This window comes from Octopus sinensis, linkage group LG11 (assembly GCF_006345805.1).
Source record: "Octopus sinensis linkage group LG11, ASM634580v1, whole genome shotgun sequence".
Classification (NCBI taxonomy): Eukaryota; Metazoa; Mollusca; class Cephalopoda; order Octopoda; family Octopodidae; genus Octopus; species Octopus sinensis.
The window spans coordinates 54,229,624-54,251,760 of record NC_043007.1 but is presented as its reverse complement, the minus strand read 5'-3'; the positions used below and the strand labels follow the sequence as shown (position 1 = coordinate 54,251,760).

The window sequence follows — 22,137 nt, the reverse complement described above, 5'->3', positions numbered from 1 at the left end:
CGTCGGCAGCTTTTGTTCTGTTGGCTTTAAGGTGCTTTCCTTTTTCAGCCATCACACCTCTTTGGGGGCTGGACAAGTGCCATTGTTTCCCTTGGTTGCAGGTCTCTTAGCTGTGACTTTGGTTTTGCTCTTCTGAGGGACCATTGGGTCCTGGATGCTTTCTCCATCCTTTTTGTCATCCCTGGTGCAGTCACCTCTCAAGATGATGTCAAGTGTGTCCATATGTTGTCTAATTAGAGCATATGAATGGATCAATTCGTGTTTCTTCCGCTCTATCTGGGCGTGGTTCTGGAGAACTTATTACTTTTAAGTGCTGCTGCAATTATGTTGTTTGGGGAGTCACCTTCAACAATCTTCCAAGCGCGGACTAACAATTGCAATTCTTTTGCGGACCAGTTCCGTGACATCTTAGCTTGGGATACAGTGAAATAGAGGAACAGAAAGAGGAGGAAAGATAAGGAGATTGACCTGAGAGGGAGAGGAGAGAAGAGAAGAAAAAAAGCTGATGGGGAGAAAGGGGGTGGCAGATCAGCCGGGGCAAAGCGAGAGACAAGTGGATTGACCTGAGAAGAGAGAGAATGAGTGGCAGATCAGCAAAAGGAAGGAGGGAGGGTGAGAGAGAGTGGGATATAGGTGTGGTAGAGAGACATGAAGAGAGACGCAGAGAGAGAAAGCAAGTGGAAAATTAGCAGAGGGTCTGAGAGAAGAAGAAACAGATAAGGAGATCGACCTGTGGGTGTCAGAAGGGGAGAATGGCAAGACAAAGAGAGAAAGAGTAAGGCAGATCTGCAGGGTGGAAGAGAGAATAGAAAGGGAAAAGTGAAACAGATAGTAAGAGTGGGCTGTATTTTTATGGATGTGCAGATATTGTATATATATGTATACCAGTGTGTATGCACACTTGAATATATCTATGGATATATTGTTGTTTCAGACGAAACTGTCTATGATTATATATGAATATACAATAAATTATTAATAAATAATTTTTTCTTACCGTCTGGTTGAGAGAAAACTTACCTTCATTTTGTTTTAGAAGGAAGAAAGATATAAACAGACAGACATCCGATGTTCCTGTTTTTAATATCTTGAAACAAGTTGCAGGTTCCGATATCCTATGCGTTTTGTAAACAAAACGGAGCTCCAATGTATGTAGTTACAGTTCTTTATGTTTTGAACAACTTGCAAATTTATTATTGTGAACAAGTTGTAGATGTCAGGACATAGCTTCTAAAAGAAATGCTAGCAGGATAAACAAAGCAGCAACTTTTTTCTTTCTTTGTATATCCCTTTGGAACACATGGCTTCAGTAGTAACACATGTTCAGTTCCTAATATCTTTGCGTCGGATAGGTTATCCTTGTAGTTGCATATACTACCATCAAAAGTAAAATAGCCTTTTCAAATTTAGTGTACTTGTCGCACTTTTCAACTATATTTGCAGTACAGGTCACTTCACTTCTGATCACATCAATCTCTTGGAGGTTCTACAAAACTTTCCGGGAGGTAAAACTTACACGTCTTCCTAGTTCAGCGCCATCTTGAATATATATATATATATATATATTTATATATATATACATACACACACACACACACATATATATATATGTGTAAAGAACCCTTCACATGGTCAAAGATTTAGGAACATCCTCATCAAGAAATTTGATGAGACGGAGGAGGAGCTACAGACATCAGATATAGAAGGTAGCTGGAAATTCCTATGGGACAGCTTGCTGAGTGCCACAGACCAAGTCTGCGGATGATGCAAAGTCCCTTCCAGACCCAGAGTTACGTGGTGGTGGAATAGTACAGTAGACAAAGCCATTAGAGCAAAGAAACAGGCCTTGAAAGTCTGGAGGGATGGGGGTAGCAGGGAACTGTACCAAGTAGCCAAAAGGGAGGCTGGGCGGCAGGTATACATAGCCAAGGCGAAGCGGAAAAGAAGTTTACCAATGTCCCACGATGTGAGGACCAAAGAACTGAGGTATTTTGGATTGCTAGACAGTGTGTGAGAGAAAATTGTGATGTCACAGGAGAGAAATGTGTCTGCATGGATGATGATGCACTTGCTTTTAGTGTTTCTGAAAAGAAAGAGGCTTGGAGAAGCCATTATGAAAGACTGCTGAATGTGGAGAATGAATGGGAGGAAGAGAGCCTGCCAAATGTTGACCCAGTAGAGGGACCAGCTATTCCAATAGACAGCTCTCTAGTAGATAAAGCAATTAAGGGTATGAAGCCAGGAAATAGCCTCTGGCCCATTAGGAATCAGGAATGTCAGTATCTCTGTGCGTTTGAATTCCTCTGAAATAATAAAAAATACCTCACTTGAAAAACAGAGAAGGGTTTATGACAGGAGCTGCATCTAGTTGTAAAAATCCTGCCTCAATTATTTTCTGTTAAAGCCATGCTATCATGTAAAAACAGTTGTTGAAAGAATGAATGGTATGTATATGTATAACTGTTCTTTAATTTACATCATTCTGCTAGTCATACTTGTTGACTGACAGATTGCAGTCCCTCCCACTTTACATGTCCAAGATGTTGATAATTCTGATTACAAATTTCTCTTGTTGATAATCAGTTGATTGACCAACGTGTTACTGCTTTCTTGTTGATTTGGTTGTCCTGATGAGTTGAGAGTTACGTAACATATCACATAAGCTTATGGATGTTGTGCATACTGCATATCTGACTGTATTTTGCTTATGTTACTGTAAAAATTTTTAATGAAACTATTGTAGCAATACCAGATAATCCACTTGTCTGTTTTTATTATATATATACCACAACTACCAAATTGGATTGTTATTGAAATAAATGAAACATCAGCTAAAAACACAAGGTACTGTTTGACAAGTCACCCAAAGAAACACATCTGCACCTATGATGCACCATAATTGTTTATACAGCATCTCACTTGTGAGTTACTGGTACACAAATGGTCAAAATAAAAGTCTCCTGAATTCCATTTTCTTTCTCTCATATATGTATATATTCCATTTTCTTTACCTCTGTTTTTCTTTACCTACTGGTCTGATGCCCTTTAAATTTGTTTTTTGACTTTTAAACTATTTTTTCAAATCTCTATCACCAGTACAATAAAATTCCTTTCATCATAATTTTCATAACAAATGTAAAATATTACCTAAAAACTGCTGTTAAAAAATCATAAAAATGCTGCAGCATGTGGGTCGATATGACACAGGTTGCAGATTGTAAATTATGATAGACGATGGAATTATAGTTTTCTCCTTATATTGAAGTGTTTCTCACTTTCTTTAGAAAGAAAGTAACCAGCAGAGATATGATTTCAGTTGGTTTCAGGAAATATAGAACTGATAGATTTATAAAAATAATACATTTTTAAATCTCTCAGAGAGATTTATGCACGATAAAGTGAGAGTATGTTGTCAACTTAATGTGACAGTCCCATGAAAGGGAAGAATGCTACTGTTATTTAGCCCTAGGAAGCCATGCTACTCCAGACTGATGATGAGCAATGACTCTGAAACCAGTCTCTGGATGTTGGCTTTGCTGGGTGGAGGTGCTTGTCTTCACTTTGAAAACATAAAAACACAGGAAATGTGTCAAGTCCAACAGGAAACGGTGTTTCCTAGGGCTAAATAACAATAGCATTCTTCCCTTTCATTGGTCTGTCACATTAAGTTGACAGCATTCTATTACTTTGACAGATTTATGTAGTGTCATGTGGATTTCTGGCATGCAGGATGCTAAGAGTTAATGTGTGATTGTGATTATCCATAGGAAGAGCTGCATATTTTCTCTCAACAAAGGTGGCTTGAGTAACTGTTAGGCATTTAAATATGAATAGCTTCAGTAGCTCTTTGTCTTTATCAGGTAGCCAGTGATTGGATCTTTATCTCTTTTGTAGAAATGAGATGGGTCTTCATTCAGTTCAAAGCTTTACTGAACTTTCTCTTGATAGTTCTGTGACACTGACCTTAGTTTACTGATTTGCCACAGTGTATATAGTAGAAATACCATGTGCTGAGTTTCAATTGATTTTCACTAGATGATTTGCTGCTACAGCCTTTTTATGAAAAGGTGCTTCTTTGCAGTTGAAGATAACCATTTATTTTTTAAACAGTCTTGTGTTAATGACAAAAGTTTCTGTAAACTGAATTTGATGTCATATGTTTGTATGAATCTTTGTGTATACAGTATGCAAGAACTTTTGTTTCAGTAACTTTAAAGAAACAAAAGTAACATTCCCTTTACTTGAGTTCTTGTTATAACTTTTTGTTTAAAAAGAAATGTGGAAAGTTTTTATTTTGCTATATTTTTTTTCAAGATAATCCTTATCATCATTTTGTTAGTTCCTTAGCGTTTAAGTCATGAAGACATTTAAAGTATTCATCAAACATTGATTTACCAATTTTTTTTTATTCCTGTTAGGTTGTTTGTTCTCAGCCTCTTATGAGTGATCGACTTCCTTTGAATCAACTCATGAAAGATTATGCAGAGGGAGATTATGTATATCAAGAAAAATTGAAGGTTTTTATGAATTTTTTAAATTCATTGTTTCTCATTATGTGATTTTGAATAAATTGCTAAGATTTGTAGCTATATAGATTTAAAAGAATTAATTTTCCTACATGTGTACTTAATAAGAGGCCTCACAAGTTAATCCAACAAATTTGAGTTTGCTTAAATGAGGATTTTTAGCATACTTTTCTTTTAACTTTCAAATTTTGCTAATAAAAGTAAGCTTCTTGATATTAAATAATAATATGGATAAAACACCCTGGATAGATCTAATAATGAGAGTTTGATCATGATACTTCTCAAATTTTAATAAGATAGTTTTGTATATACATAAACTTCATCGTCTATCGAGTCTATAGTATTTACTAGGAATACGATACTTCACTCTACTAAGATGTTCCTATGTTTTTTTTTAAAGTTATTTTAGTTTTTTTTATCCTTTTTTGTATACTCAAACTTTAAAGTTGTAAATTGGCAGAATGTTGTACAGGTTGCCTTGTGGTATACTTTCTATTTCTCTTGTGTTCTTATTTCAAATACTGCTTAAATTGAGCTTGTCATTCATCTTATTTGGATCACTAAATAAAACACCCATCTTATACTAAGATTGATTCTTCTCTCCCCATTGCTTTCTTTCTGTTTGTCTCTCTGTAAGTAATCAGTTGTGGTCACATTGAAAGTGGGATGAACCTAACTGGGTTTAAAAATACTTAGACAACTCACTTAAGTACTGTAAATGATACCATTTATTCCCCTACACTTAACATTGTATCTCTATTACTGTCCCATTATCACTACCTCTCCAAACTGATATTCACTTCATCCATCTCAACTCCCATTTCTGATCATCTGTTACACTATTTCGAACTTACCCACCCACCATTTCTGTTCCTCTATCCCTGGATTCTCTTTTATATTCACCTTGTACCCCAAGGGTATGCCTTAACCATCTCTCTTTCCAACTGGGGGAGCCTTGTATCTTCTCTTCAGCAAGACACCTGTTCCTGTTCCTCATTCTTACTTTCATCTCCCTCAGTACTATATTAAGGAGTTGTCTTGCAAGTTACTTTGTGACCTCACTGATGCTGGTGCCATGTAAAAAGCACCCAGTACACTCAATAAGTGGTTGACGTTAGGGAAGGTATCCAACCATAGAAACCATGTTAAAGTTGACGGTAGAGCTTGACACAATTGCCTGACTCACCAGTTCCTGTCAAACTGTCCAACCCATACTAGCATAGAAGGACATTAAATTATCATGATATAATTATTTTAATTGAGGAAAAGAGAAGTTAAATCATTGTTTATGTACATTGATTATGATTCAAACTAAAATGTCTGAAAAAGTGAATGAACACTAAATATATTGCAGGATTTGCATAACTTTGTAGTATGAAATAAATGGTGTTTGTTCATGGAAATCTTCATAACATTAAATCGACTTCTCTTTTCCTGAATTAAATTATTATCCACTCTGCTACAGAAGAAGGACTTACTTAAGATGAACATGAGAAGAAAGCATATGAAAGCAGGATAATTTGTGAAAGAAAGGAAGCATGAGAAGAAAAGCATTTACATGGGCAATTTCACAAAGAAACCAAGAATGTAAAAAAATTATGACTCGTTATGGGAATGGCTCAAGAGTGGAGATTTAAAGAGTAAAACTGAAAGTTGTTGGTAACTGCTCAAGATCAAACTCAGAATACTAGTTCAATGTGCAAGGGCATTTATTCCACTGCTCCAACAAGTGTGGCTTATGTACTCAGTGAATGGAAGATATATTGTAGCAAGCTTGTTAAATGTTAGTTCAGAAAGAATATAAGCAATATCATGGTAAAGTTTGTTTCAATCTACACCACTGCTTTTTAAAATATATGGATACAACACTTTAGACAAATGGTATGATTATGTAAGAGAAAGACTCTAAATGAGCCTAATAAAAAAATTCTACAGGATTTTGACACCTACAGAGACAAATAACTACTGACCAGATGTTGTACATGACATAAAAGGGGAAATGCCTTTTAATAAATGTTGCAATTCCTTCATGCAAAAAAAAAACAAACAAACAAAAAAACAAACAAAAAACATTACAGGCAAGGAAGTAGAAAACATCTTAAAATATGCTAATTTAAAAGTAGAAATATCAAGAATGTGGGGATGTCCAGCAGCAAAAGTTTAAATAGTACCAGTTACAATTGGTGCAATAGCTTCATTCTCCAGAAAGACTATCACACCACCTGGAATGGTTAAGTTGAACCTGTGACTGCTCCAAAAATCTCTCTCCTTGATACAACTCATATTCTTAAATGCTTTCTATCTAAGTTAACATGAAAAAGAAAAGAAACAAACAAAAACCAATATTTTATACCCATGTTCTGCATTGAAATATAACTTCATATTGTAGGGTTTTTTCCTACCTAGCAGGAGATAAAACCAAACTTGTCAAAGGATAGAAGCCATCTAGCTCGAACCTTCTTTTGCTTATGCATGATAATGTATGTGAAGCTATTTTCATATTCACATGATGTTGATGGAAGTCTTCTACTTGTGTAACTGAACCACGTTTGAAAAGAAAACATAATCTTTGGATTAAGTACTAGTGTAGCAACCAGCACAATATAACCTGCTTCAGCTAGAGAAGGCATTTCACAGAAATCACTGACCACTGGTGGAATCAAATCCACCTCAAGGAGAGCCTATTTAACAGTTGTCATAGAGATGGTGTCTTGAAAATAAAATTAACAACACTGGTAACAGCATAACCATAAAATCACTTTCCTTCTATGAGTACTTTGTCAAATTTAAATCTATGCAAAAACAGCATAAATGTGACATGCACATATGGTGAAGGCCTCTTACCCAATAGGCACAGACCCAATAATCACGCTGTTACAGCTGTGCAACAAGTGGAATAAGGAAATCAAGATAGCAATGGAATATTGTCATGTAAGTGAACCAGGAAGGCAAGAATTCCAGAAAAGAATATTGGAAACTTAGAATATTGAAGTATTTAAACTCAGTGAATGATGAGCAAGCTAAATATTGGGGAAAATACTCTCTAACGTAGAAATTGAAAAAATAGAGAGAAAGATAGCCCACAGTTACAAGAACCAAAAAATTAAAACCAGGAGGATGCAAGTGGATGGAACTGTTGAAGAGGGAGATTCAGGGGGATACAGGATGAAGTTGTGACAACTGATTGCAGGATATTGAGTCATATGGAAGAGATAATAGGGGACCATGATTATGGACAATATATAGTGCTCAAAAGGATCTGTCTAGCTATGTTAGCATAAACAAACTTTGAATTGGTTGTAGTAATAGAAGTTGGGAGGTGTTATGTACCTGTCAGATTGTTAATGGTCTATTATTTCAACACGCAAATCATTAACAGAGTTTTTGGCAGAACAGTGAAATTTCGTCAGTTCTGTTCAAATGCATGTTCTTGTTGACTACCATGCTGTTTATTCTCACTAGGATGCAATGATCACAAAGCTTGCCTATTCCAGTGCTGTTACTGTCTTGAATCTATACTACAAGATATATTCCAGAACTTTTGTGAGAGATATATTAATTTCATAGGATATTCTGACTTCAATGGACAGATTGTAGCACTCCAGCTACGTCATGAAGACTCCATAGAAGTCCTTTAAAGTTAAGGCGTCCAGGACACTTGTCACAGCCTCCTTCATCTTTTTGTTCAGCTTGAGGAACAGCTAAAAGTCTCAGCAATCAAGGTCTGGACTGTTAATAGGGTGAGGGACACTTTTGATGCCCATCCCTATCAAGTAGTTGGTTACCAGGATGGAATTGTGGATTGGTGCATTGTCTTAGTGCTGGAGCTCTGGCCTTTTATGACAAAATCTCTTCTTGATCTCCCTCAAAACCTCCACAAAGTAGTCTTTGTTGACCATCTGGCCAGAGGAAACATGGTGGATGTAGATGATTCTCTTACTACAAGTTTCTGTAGTGTTTTTGCCCAGTTTAACACAAAACTTTATTGCATAGCAAGTTTCTAAATTGTCTTCGCATCACATCTGGTTTCTGCAAACTAGCCATCTGTGGGAAGCAATGTTTAGAAGGCTGTATTAGTATAACAAAAGTTGGTAGGTCAGCTTGTATAGCATGTATAATAATGATATGGTAAAATACAATAATCTATGACAGTTATAATTGCCTCTCCTAAAAAAGTCTCAAAACATAGAATGCATCTCAAATACCAATAACTAGATAATGTTGGATAAACTTGTGGAAGTTTTGAAGTGAAATATTTTAGAAATCAAGGCATATAAAACCTAGAAATATATTTCCAATTATTGATGGATCAATTTCTTTATTGGGCTCTTCTCCCCTGCTAACCAGTGAGTCCAAAACAATATTGAGAGTATGTAAATCTAATAATGATGTATGATCTGTAACCCTAAAAAGAGATAAAACTTTGTATAAAAATCTTTTTCAAGTACTAGGATGCTAGTTTGTTTTTATGTTCGTGAAACTAGTATTATGTGACTCTGTGATGTTTGAAAGTGTTTAACTGAAAGTACTGGTTTTTAATTTTTTTTTTTTTTTTGGCTTTATTGTCAGGAACAAATATGTGATTTCCAAGCATGTTACTGCCTGAATCCCTGTCATCAGTATTCAGAATAGCCTGCTTATGGTTCATTTAATCATGAGTGTTAACAATTTCTGAACTCCATCTTCAGGTGGTGAGCAACAGAAGATATGTCTGCAACTCATCAAGGCAAATCTTGCTCTGATTTTCAGTTCAGTTATCTAGTTTTTGTTGATTGAATGTCATTTGGATTCAAATTGAATTGGATCTGGTCATAGAAAGGTAACTGTGGCAGACTTTGGAAGGCTACAGCTTAGTCTGCAAAGTAAATGTTGATGCAAGTAAATACCTTAAAAGGTATAGATAATTACTACTCTCTTCTTTTTTACTTGTTTCAGTCATTTGACTGCGGTCATGCTGGAGCACTGCCTTTAGTTGAGCAAATCGACCCCAGGACTTATTCTTTGTAAGCCTTGTACTTATTCTGTTAGTCTCTTTTTCTGAACTGCTAAGTTATGGAGACGTAAACACACCAGCATCGGTTGTCAAGCGATGTTGGGGGGACAAACACAAACACACACACACACACATATATATATACATATATACGACTGGCTTCTTTCAGTTTCCTTCTACCAAATCCACTCACAAGGCTTTGGTCGGCCCGAGGCTATAGTAGAAGACACTTGCCCAAGGTGTTACGCAGTGGGACTGAACCCAGAACCATTAAAAGTTTATAGATTATTACTTTCGGTTAGAATGCTGACTCTTTTTTTTTCTACTTCATTAATGTATTGTTTCTATTAGTTTGCATTTGGAAGGTAGGAGTACATATTAACATATAGCTCTTTGCTGCAGGCACAGCTGTGTGGTAAGAAGCTTGCTTCCCAACTACATGGCACCTTGGGCAAGTGTCTTCTAATATAGCCTCAGGCCAACCAAAGCCTTGTGAGTGGATTTGTTAGACGGAAACTGAAAGAAGCCTGGTGTGTGTCTGTGTGTGATGGTTTTTGGTAAGCAGCATTTTTACAATTTTGTAAATAATAATAGTAGTATTTTATAAGCTTAAAGCTTATAAGTAATCACCGTACAATGACTAAAGAAAATAGTCTAATAATGGGGCTCATAAGCCCTCGACAGAAAAAAGTAGGTTTCCCATGCTTTTTACATCAAGAAATTTTATATGCCTGATTAGACTATTTTCTTTAGTCATTGCATAGTGATCGCTTATAAGCTTTAAGCTTATAAAATACTATTATTATTATTTACAGAATGTGTGTGTATGAATGTGTATGTCTTTGTAGTTGTGTTTGTCCCCCATCACTGCTTGACAACTGCTATTGGTGTGTTTACATCCTTGTAACTTAGTGGTTCAGTAAAAGATACCAATAGCATAAGTATTAGGCTTAAGAAAAAGAAGGCCCGGGGTTGATTTGTTCAACTAAAACCCTTTAAGGTGGTGCCCCAGCATGGCCAGAGTCAAATGACTGAAACAAGTAAAAGAACTAAAATACTTTTATGTGAGTTGCCATGGAAAAAGACTATTAAATTACCTCTAATCCCATTTATTAGTAGGCCAGTAATGTGGTTAACATCTATTTTTATAGTTTGCTTCATTTCAAGAAGGTTCAACATTTGATTTTAAATGATTTTTTTTTCATACAAAATGTAGATCCTAAATTGCCATTTTCTATTTCTGTAGGATCTCCAATCTCGCTATAGAGATTTAAGGCGAACACGAGGTGATGGCAACTGTTTTTATCGCGCATTTGGGTTTTCATATTTAGAAAAACTTTTAGATGATAAATCTGATTTACCAAGGTCTGTATATATATTTTCGTTACATTATTTTACTCTGTTTCTTGATAAGATTAGGCTAGAAGCTTTTGTGAGGCCACCTCTTTTTTCTATTCTTATTTTCCAAAATATCATGTCTTTATTGTCCATTCTCTATTCCAAATGATACATTTTAATAATGTACAAATTTACAGAGAGAAGCACATCAGCATGCATATGAGGTAGAAATATTCAGTGAAAATAGGGGAAAGTAATTTACTCTTTGATTTTCATAATAAAATAATCTAAAATGTATTCTCCTTAAAACTCTCATTCACTAACAACAAAATCTTAAGTTAATTTTCCTAACATAGTTCTCTAACAAATTGAAAAATAAGGTTTACCACAGCCATACTTAATACAAATCTAAATGCTACTGGGTGATTGGTGGATCACCATCATTTTCATAGTAAAATGCCAATCAGGTATATATTCATCATTTGCAAGGTGAAGTGACAGTCAGGTACAGTTCCATCACTTTCAAAGTAGTGCACTAGTTGTATGTGTGTATGTATGTGTATATGTATATATATATTAAATTACAAATTAAAAGCAGCTCTGGTAATGTAAACACTATCAGTTGCACATACATAGTATATTTGTTTTACTTCTATGCTCATTTGCTGTGGTATAGCATCCAGGGAAGGTTCCCCACACAAGTCTGGGACTTATATGCAAATAGAGTGAAGTCTATTTGCTGATGTGCTGCAGCATAGGACATGTGGAAGAAAAATTACAAATTAGAAGCAGCTCTCATTACTAGAGCAGCTATTAATTTGTAATTAAATTTTCTTTCGCATGTGCTATGCTGTAGTACATCAGCGAATAGACTTCTTTCTAATTGCATTTAAGTCCCAGACCAGCAATTCATTTCATTTTGAGGTAGTTCAAGAATATGGTATTCAGGAGCCACAGTAATGGTGAAATATCAATATCTACCATTCTTAGTCATTTCAGGTCTGAGTTGTCTTACCTGGTCTAGGACATTTGGTGTTCTTAAACACTCAGCATCATGTGGGGAGCCTTCCCTGGATGCTGTTCTGCAGCAAATGAGTGTATGAGCAAAATGCATACATTATATATGTGTGACTGATATATATGTTTGTATATATTAATGATATATGTGTGTGTGTGTGTATGTATATTTTAAAAAATGAATAAAAGCGACTTTTCTGTCAACTTTTTTTCCACCTTGATAATTAGATGTTTACAAATCGTAAACATCTAACAGTTTGTAGATATCTAAAAGGGCCGACCTTGTCTCGTTCTACCTGAAAATACATTAAGGGTAGTATGTCTGTGGAGTGCTCAGCTACTTGCACATTAATTTCATGAGCAGGCTGTTTTGTTGATTGGATCAACTGGCACCCTGATCGTTGTAACCAACAGAGTGCTGTAAAAGAAAAAAATGTTTTAATGGAGAAAAAATGTTTAAGAAAATAACTCTTATTTGTTTTTTCGAATATACACTACTGTACCAAGGATTTTCTATTTCCGCTGTGTGTGTGTATATATGATGAGGTAACTTAATTTTTAGAATGATATTGAGAATTTTGGTGAGAGAGGCCACGTCTAACCAGTTAGAACGTAAATCAAGTAGAATATTTTGGCCAGATATGGCTGGTTTAAATGCTAAAGGGTTAACACATTATAATTGAAAGGCTATAATTTCCAGTACTCAAGATTTAGTTGTTTCCAGTCATCATCTGGTAGACTGACCCTGCTTTTCTTTTGGAATATTCACTGTTTGAATATTTTTTTTTAAATGTGAAAGTTTGAAGAAAAGCTTATCTTTTTATCCTTTTGTTAGGACACATCAAATAATTTGTCCCCACTTAACCCATGTGTCATTGTTGAAAAGCAAAAGTAATTTTCATAAGTGCATAATAACATCAGTGTCCAATTCACTAATATCAGTGATTGTATCCACAAAACCTTAGGCCTTCATTACCAGAGTTTAAAAGCCAACAATGTCAAACTCTTTGAATCTCTTGTTTCCCTTCACTTTTAACCCCCTAAACTGTTTTTGTGCTTCTACAGTGTAATGATGAAACCACTTTTACTCTGAAAATGATCTTTTCTAATATTTTTCACAAACTGCACCTAACTTTGGCTTAGCTGGGTTTGTCAATGTGCACTTAGGATTACTCTTGAAGTTTACTTTATGGTTCTTAAAAGAAGGGTGGGGTGCCTTTTTCTGCTAACTCATTGGCTTCTATATGGACTGTTAAGCCTCATTTCTAGGTTTCTTATAAATATTTGTTATGTTATTAGATAGAAGCCTGTCATATGTGTTACCAACTACATTATGTACATTCCATGCTTTGTCAGAGGAAACATGCAACTTATCTGATTTACATAGATATATTAAGTGTTCATTCAGTTACATTGGAATATTCAACAGTGAATATTTCAACAGAAAAGTAGGCTCTTTTTATCAGCTGATGATCAGAAATAAGTATCCCTTAAGTACTGGAAATTGGAGCCTCTCAGTTATATTTTATTAAAAAATACTATACATTTCTATTGAGTGTCATAAATTATCACTTCTGGTGAATCAACACAGATTTATATATATTTCTGCCTCCCTATTTCTCTGCCACACTGTAACCTTTCATCATCTGATACTGGATCACCTCCAATGCCCCCTCAGTTATAGCAAGACACCTGTTTCTGCTTCTCTGTCTCTTTGTCATCCTCTACCCTTTCATTCTCTGACTTGAGTTCCTCTCTTCAAATGCCCCTGCTCCTCTAATAATTCCTTGTCTTGTGAGTTACATGATGACCCTGCCAATGTTGGGGCCACATAAAAAGCATCCAGTCCACACTGTAAGGTGGTTGGCATTTGGAAGGGCATCCAGCTGTAAAAATCATGCCAAAACTAACCTTGCCTGTGCTGGTGCTACGTAAAAAGCTCTGAGTCCAGTCTGCAGAGTGGTTGATGTTAGGAAGGACATCCAGCCTTAAAAACCCTGCCAAAAGAGAGACAGTAGCATAGGGTAGTTTTTCTACCTGGCCATCTCCTGTGAACCATCCTACCCATGCATGGAAGATGGATATTGAATGATGATAATGGTGATGATTGATATATCGTTTAACATTTGATTATGAGACTGACGCGCTGCATACTGCGCTACATATATATATATATATATATATATATATATATATATATATATATATATATATATATATATATATATATATATATATAAATATAAATAAAGAATAAAATATTTTGAATGACACAACAGCACACTAAAATACAAGCAATGGACTATAATAATTGTTGTAATTTAATCATCCATAGTCTGATATGATATATCGGAATAAATTTCCTTCTTCAGATATCCCTAGGAATTGATGGAGTCGCTGCTGTAATCGGTTTTCCAATGGCTTTGCTTTTTTTTTTTTTTTTACAGCAGCAACTCCATCAATTCCTAGGGATATCTGAAGAAGGAATTTTATTCCGAAATATCATATCAGACTATGCATGATTAAATTACAACAGTTATTATAGTCTATTATTTGTATTATATTGCATTGTTGTGTCACTCAAAATATTTTATTCTTTACAAACAATGCACAATGCTTCAAGCAAACAACAATACTCTCATCATCATCATCATCATCATCATCATTTAGCATCCGCTTTCCATGCTAGCATGGGATGGACGGTTCAACTGGGGTCTGTGAAGCTGGAAGGCTTCGTCAGGCCCAGTCAGATCTGGCAGTGTTTCTACGGCTGGATGCCCTTCCTAACGCCAACCACTCCGTGAGTGTAGTGGGTGCTTTTTACGTGCCACCTGCACAGGTGCCAGACAGAGCTGGCAAACGGCCACGAACGGATGGTGCTTTTACGTGTCACCGACACGGGGCCAAGCGATGCTGGCAACGGACATGAACGGATGGTGCTTTTACGTGCCACCGATATATATATATACTGTGGGATCTTGGCATAAAGAAAATGAGCTGAGTGTTATGACATTTTTATAGATAGGAATCAAACAGTTGTAGCCAATGGGACTCTCTCCTAAAAAAAATATTAACAGTAAGTGGAGTCTGTCAAGGTACTGCCCTGGAGCTTCAATAGTAGCCCTATCAGACATACCCTCAGTTATACAGATAGGAACTTTCACTAGCTATGCAGGTGATAAGAAAGTATCACTTGTGACAAAGAAACCTGATATAGTCAGGGTTCTTACCTGCCACAATATCTAAAGGTAATATACAAGTGGGCCAGTAAGGCAACATGCTGTTTAATTTTGGCAAATTTAGAGCTCTTCACTATCAACCCACAAATGTAAATGCGCTTCAGCAAAGATACACTAGATTCGGAGGGATTGCAGTTCCAGTGTCACAATCAGCCTGTGACCTAAGTATTAATATCTGCATCATTTCATGCAGATATCACTAAAATGGTAACAATATATAGATAACTGGCAAGATGGATTCTGAGAACTTTCAAAACAAGAAACTAGGAGAATGTGCTGATCCTGTTGAGGACCTTTGTCCTTAGCTGGACTACTACTGTCAATTAAGATTCACATACAGTGTGAAATTAACTGCACAACTTGAAAGCAGTCCAATGCCTCTTTGAGAGGATTGGCTCAATACAACAGATAAGCTACTAGGGAAAACCGAAAGAATTAAAACTTCATTCTCGAGAGCAAAGATGGGAAACTTATGCAGTAATATATGTCTGGAAAATCGTCGATGGACAACAAAAACACCCAAACCTGATGCCACTGTATAGTGCATTTTTGTCATTGCTATAATTTAGGTTTCAAAGTAACACAGCACTTCAGTATTCTGCCAAAAAGCTTGAGATCACATATTGTGAATGTTTTCAAGAGACAACTAGACATTCTATTCATTTAAGATTCCAGATGAACCTATCTCAAGGCAAGAAATGTTAATGAGGGCTGCGACATTGAGCTCTCATCCACCAAGACCCAAAAGAAGGTTTAGTAAAAATGTAGCAACGGCTAGCTGAAACTGAGAAAGGATTGTGTGTGTGATTATGGCCCCAGTCATTGGACTGAAACATATAAAAGAATAAAATAATGTGTATCATCATCATCATCATCATTTAGCGTCCGTTTTCCATGCTAGCATGGGTTGGACGGTTCTACTGGGGTCTGTGAAGCCAGAAGGCTTCATCAGGCCCAGTCAAATCTGGCAGTGTTTCTACGGCTGAATACCCTTCCTAACGCCAACCACTCCGTGAGTGTAGTGGGTGCTTTTTACGTGCCACCCGCACAGGTGCCAGACAGAGCTGGCAAACGGCCACGAACGGATGGTGCTTTTTATGTGCCACCGGCACGAGGGCCAGGCGAGGCTAGCAACGGACACGAACGGATGGTCCTTTTTACGTGCCACCGGCACGAGGCCAGTCGGGGCGGTGCTGGCAACGGTCGCAAAACGGAAGGTTCTCTTACATGCCACCGGCACTGGTAACACATCTGCAATTTCCATTGATCGATTTTGATTCTGATCCTCACTTGCCTCAACAGGTCTTCACAAGTAGAGTTTCGACATGCCTCCGGCACTGGTAACAGATCTGCAATTTCCATTGATCGATTTCGATTCTGATCCTCACTTGCCTCAACAGGTCTTCACAAGTAGAGTTTTGTGTCCCAAGAAGGGAAGGTATGCATACGTAGGCTGGCTCCATCCCATGTAGAAGGCCACGGGTTATGGACTCACTTGTCCTGCCGGGTCTTCTCACGCACAGCACACTTCCAGAGGTCTCGGTCTCTAGTGATTTCCTCAGTGAGACCTAAAGTTCGAAGGTCGTGCTTCACCACCTCGTCCCAGGTTTTCCTGGGTCTGCCTCTTCCACAGGTTCCCTCAACCGCTAGGGTGTGGCACTTTTTCACACATCTATCTTCATCCATTCTTGCCACATGACCATACCAGCGCAAACGTCTCTCTTGCACACCACAACTGATGCTTCTTAGGTCCAGCTTTTCTCTCAAGGTACTTACACTCTGCCAAGTATGAGTACTGACATTACACATCCATCGGAGCATACTGGCTTAATTTCTTGCGAGCTTACGCATATTCTCAGCAGTCACGGCCCATGTTTCACTGCCATGTAGCATGGCTGTTCGTACACACGCATCATACAGTCTGCCTTTCACTCTGTGCGAGAGGCCTTTTGTCACCAGCAGAGGCAAGAGCTCTCTGAACTTTGCCCAAGCTATTCTTACTCTAGCAGTTACACTTTCAGCACACCCGCCCCCGCTGCTGACTTGGTCACCTAGGTAATGGAAACTATCAACTATTTCTAGTTTTTCTCTTTGGAAAGTGACGGAAGTTGGTCTCAGAGCATTTTCAGTGTTTATTGTTCCTGAGCATCTGCCACATACAAAAACCATCTTCCTAGTTAGCCTTCCTTTGACATTGCTGCACCTCTTATGTGTCCATAGCTTACACTTGGTGCATCTTATAGAGTTTCTACCTACACCTTTTCTACAGATCGAGCAGGGCCATCTACCTGAAGGCGTTTGTGATTTGTCTACCTTCCTACTGATTACGACTTTGGTTTTAGCTAGATTGACTCTAAGGCCCTTCGATTCTAATCCTTGTTTCCACACCTGAAACTTCTCCTCCAGTTCTGATAGCGACTCAGCAATTAGAGCAAGGTCATCAGCATAGAGGAGCTCCCAAGGGCATCCTGTCTTGAATTCCTCCGTTATTGCCTGGAGGACTATGATAAATAGGAGGGGGCTGAGGACTGAGCCTTGGTGGACCCCTACCTCTACCTGGAATTCTTCACTGTACTCGTTGCCATATATATATAAATAAAATACAGTGTACATTAAAACACATTAAGAGGCTTCCATCATGGGAATACTTTATGCTAGAAAGAACAGTTAAAGTCCAAACCACTAATTAAGGATAAATTCTCGAAGGGAATGAAAAATATAAACATTTACCATCTAATTCCTGGACCATGGTTTCTGACTTATTTTAGTAAATAAAAATTATTATTCACCAGGCTAAGTCCGTTTTTTTTTTTACGCTAGGCCACTGGTGGTAAAAATTTCTAAAATTTTTATTACCCTGATTTTATTAATGATATATATATATATATATATATATATGATAGACAAATACAAGCATATCAAATACTATACAACATAAATTCTTGTCCATCAATGTCTTCTTACATGCCACTGGCCACTCCAAGTTATTTCTCTTATGCAAAGTACCTAGGCCATAAATGCTTTTCACTCTTTTTTATATAAGCCTAAGTCCCATTGTTACTGAATATGAGATAGGACAATCGTGCTGATGATGGCTGTTGAGCCAGAAAAATGTGTCTGTAACTGCTCTCTTATCTCAAGACAACAAGCTTGTCTGTTTCCTTAACAGCGTCTCAACTTTGGAGAAATTCTTGAATTTCAAGGTTGTTTCCCCAGCTCAAGTGGAAATCTTAATTGCCATTTGGTAATTATGATGCATCTTCTAGAGCAGTGGCTCTCAACTGGGGTCCATATGGCCCTTGGGGGCCTATTTAAAATTGTGTTGTTAAAATTTACCTGCAATAAATTGGTTATACACATTTTTTTCATACAATTCCTAATAATATTTGATTATAAAAATATCATGTTTTTTTTTAACACAGAATAGCTAGATAGGTACATCCGAGTAAAATAGGATGCAAAGGGGTCTATAGGTGAAAAATGGTTGAGAAACACTTTTTAAGAGGCAGAGATATTAATCAAGAGTTTATGTTTTATGGTATTTGATATATATATACACACACATAGTCATAGTTTAGTGGTTGGGGTGTTGCACTCATGATTGCTAGATTGTGCTTTCAATTCTTAGACTGGGTGGTGTGTTGTGGTCTTGGGCAAAACACTTCACCTCATGTTGTGCTGCGATCAGTTCAACACCTGACACGTGGTACACTGCACCTGTTCAGACAACATCGATTTGATGGAGAGAGTGAGCTAATGTGCAGCACGAACATTTGACTACTATAAACTAATCATTTGCTCATATGTCATCTTCGAAGGGAGAGTCCATCACACACACACACACACACATAATAGGCATCATTTGGTTTCTACCTACCGAATACACTCACAAAGCCTTTTTCTACCTGGGATAATTGTAGAAAGCATTTGTCCAAGCTGTTGTGCAGTGGTACTGAATCCAAAACCACATGTGAATAATGCTTCTTAATTAGCCAGCCATCCCTTCACATAATGCACATGATAAATATGGTGTATGCATTAATATACATACACACTAACATTTTATTAAATGAAGGAAACTATTGGGTTGGCCGTAATTTTTTTTTAGTATCAACTGTTCGGTCTTCTAATCACTGTTCCAATCTGTATTCGGTCTAACGACCAAGGTTACATCAGTGTGTAACAAGCCTCAAAGGAGAGAGATTGCAACTTGTTTGATTGCATTTGAGCCTAGACATGGAAGACCGGGCAGAGCACTATCGGCATCTTATGCTTTTTTACTTCAGAAAAGGAAAGAAAGCAACAGAAACTTGCTGAAAGTTATGCAATGTGTATGAAGGGAATGCTGTTTCAGAACAGGTGTGCCAGAAATGGTTTGTTTGATTTCGATCAGGGAATTTTTCAGTAAGAGATGCACCTCGCTCTGGCTGGCAAAAAGAAATAGACATCAACCAACTGAGAGCTGTAGTCAAACAAGACTGCTGTATACGACCAGACAAATCGCAGATATTAACATATCCAAAACAAGTGTGGAAAATGAATTGCATAAACTTGGTTATGTTTCTAAACTTGATGTTTGGGTTCCCCATAAATTGACAGAAGCAAATCTTGTCTAGAGGGTTTCCATTTGCGATTCATTACTGAAAAGGAAAAACAACAAACCCCTTTTGAGAAGAATTGTTACTGAAGATGAAAAGTGGGTAGTTTACAATAATGTGAAACGAAGATCATGGAAAAAAGGCAGGAGATTCTCCAAAACGAACACCCAAAGCAGGTCTTCACCCAAAGTAAGTTCTGTTATCGATATGGTGGGATAGGAAGGGTGTTATCTTTTTTGAACTTCTTCCCTTGAATAAAACCATCAATTCAGAGGTTTATTGTGAACAACTGGATAAATTAAACACAGCTCTTCATCAAAAACGGCCAGAACTGGTGAATCACAAAGGGGTTGTTTTCCACCATGACAACGCAAGGCCACACACTGCTTTGATTACTTGGCAGAAGTTGCTGCAGCTTGAGTGGGAAGTTTTGCCTCACCCTCCATACTCTCCAGATCTGGCCCCATCAGATTTCCATCTGTTTCAGTCACTGCAAAATTCATTGAATGGAAAAAATTTTAATTCTGATGAAGACGTGAAAACTTTCTTGGAAACTTTTTTTGCTAATAAAGAACCTAAATTCTTCGAACAGGGGATTAAAGATCTACCCAACAGGTGGTGAAAGGTTATAGAAGCAAATGGTAACTATTGTAATGATTAAATACATTTTTCACAATTGTTTACTTTTGTTTTGATTTTCACCTAAAAAAACGAACGGGCTTTTTGGCCAACCCAATGTTATAAGAGCTGCTTAAAGCTAAAACTGTTATGTATCATTTATAACTTCTGGCATCACACCAGCTATGACAACTCATGATATTCTGGTCTCATTGAAGTTAAAGGATAATATTTGGAATCTTCTTTATCACATTGCTTACCCTCTACTCTGAAATCATTTTCTAATTTTTATTGTTTCCATATCTACTAAAGTTCTTGACTTCTTTAGTTCACAAACTTCTCTGTTATTGTTTAGGTTTTTTGCAATACTTGTGAGTTTTGGTTAATGGAAAAAAATTATGGCCCCCAAATATAGAATGTTTTTGCCTGTAGGTATTTAATCAGCTTTGAACCTCAAAAATGCAAAACATAATTACCTTTCCTTTTATTGAGAATATTTTAACACCTGAAACTGATCATTTCTGTGCTACTCTTAGATTGTATAATAGTAAATATATTAAAAAATTTGGATCTTTTCCTTTTGAACGGCACATGTCAATACAATTTCTAGTTAACTAAACACTTTAAAACTTCGTATACTGGTAGAATGTGTCAAAATAAAACATTTTTTCTCTTGGCTTTCTTGATAAAATTGTAATTCGTTTGTTTAATGTAGTTTAATTTTTTGAATTTTAACCAATGAATCACCTCTAATTGAGCTAAAATCATTTGCTGCATCTAAAACTGAGACAACACCCTCACCATCACCCTAACCCTAAATTTTTGCCTTTCGTTTTTTTTTCTTAATTGTTAAATTAATTTAAGGATAACAATTAAAAAAAAAAAAAATTAGGGTTAGGGTGAGGTTTAGGGTTAGTGACAAGATGTCTCAGTTTTAGACGCAGCAAATGATTTTAGCTCACTAGAGGCGATTCATTGGTTAAAATTCGAAAAACAAACAAATTACAATTTTCTCAAGAAAGCCAAGAGAAAAAAATGTTTTATTTTGACACATTCTACCAGTATACAAAGTTTTAAAGTGTTTAGTTAACTAGAAATTGTGTTGACATGTGCCGTTAAAAAGGAAAAGATCCAAAAATTTTGTTGTTATAATGACAAAAATTGCATTGCAGGAAACAAAAATGCCTGAAAATATAAAATTGTTTATTGGCCAAATATTTCATTGACTTGAATAAACATTATTAATCGTTATTATTATTGTAATTTTTTTCTTAAAGAGGCAACTTAATGTAGAGAAAACATAAGTTTTACAAAGGGCTAAGCAATCCTCTAGTATTGGTGTTGTGTAAAGTGTTGGCAAATGAACAGACATAACATAGGCTTGAGGGGATTGTGTAGTTTTGCTGAGAACCTGACAACTTCTCTAGTATTGATGCTGTGATAAAATGCATCCGGTACACTGTAAAATAATCCAGCCATGGAGTAATAAATGGTCCTCTGAACCATCTAGTTGAGGTAGTAACTCTAAATAAAAAATGACTTCTACCATAACATCCTAATCAACTCATGTCAGTGTGGAAAACAGACACAAACATCATGATGACAATGACAATGATGCTATTGCTGACACCACCTACAATGACGATGTTTTTACTGAACTGCTTTTATATTATGAAATATTTATTTTATGCTCTTATTTTTGTTGTAGGTTTAAAGAGGTTATTCATCAAAGTAAAGAAGACATGGTTAATTTGGGCTTTCCTCAGTTTACATTGGAAGATTTTTATGATACAGTGAGTTTTCTTTAA

At 36.5% G+C, this 22,137-nt stretch overlaps 1 protein-coding gene across 1 annotated transcript; it reads left to right on the top strand.

The window, feature by feature from the left end:
- Positions 1 to 246: 246 nt before the first annotated feature.
- On the top strand, positions 247 to 22,137 carry LOC115216984 (ubiquitin thioesterase OTUB1). The gene is made up of 4 exons (XM_029786466.2): positions 247 to 423; positions 4,419 to 4,517; positions 10,766 to 10,884; positions 22,038 to 22,137. Exons 1-4 carry the CDS (start codon positions 247 to 249, stop codon positions 22,135 to 22,137), a joined length of 495 nt encoding a protein of 164 aa, XP_029642326.2.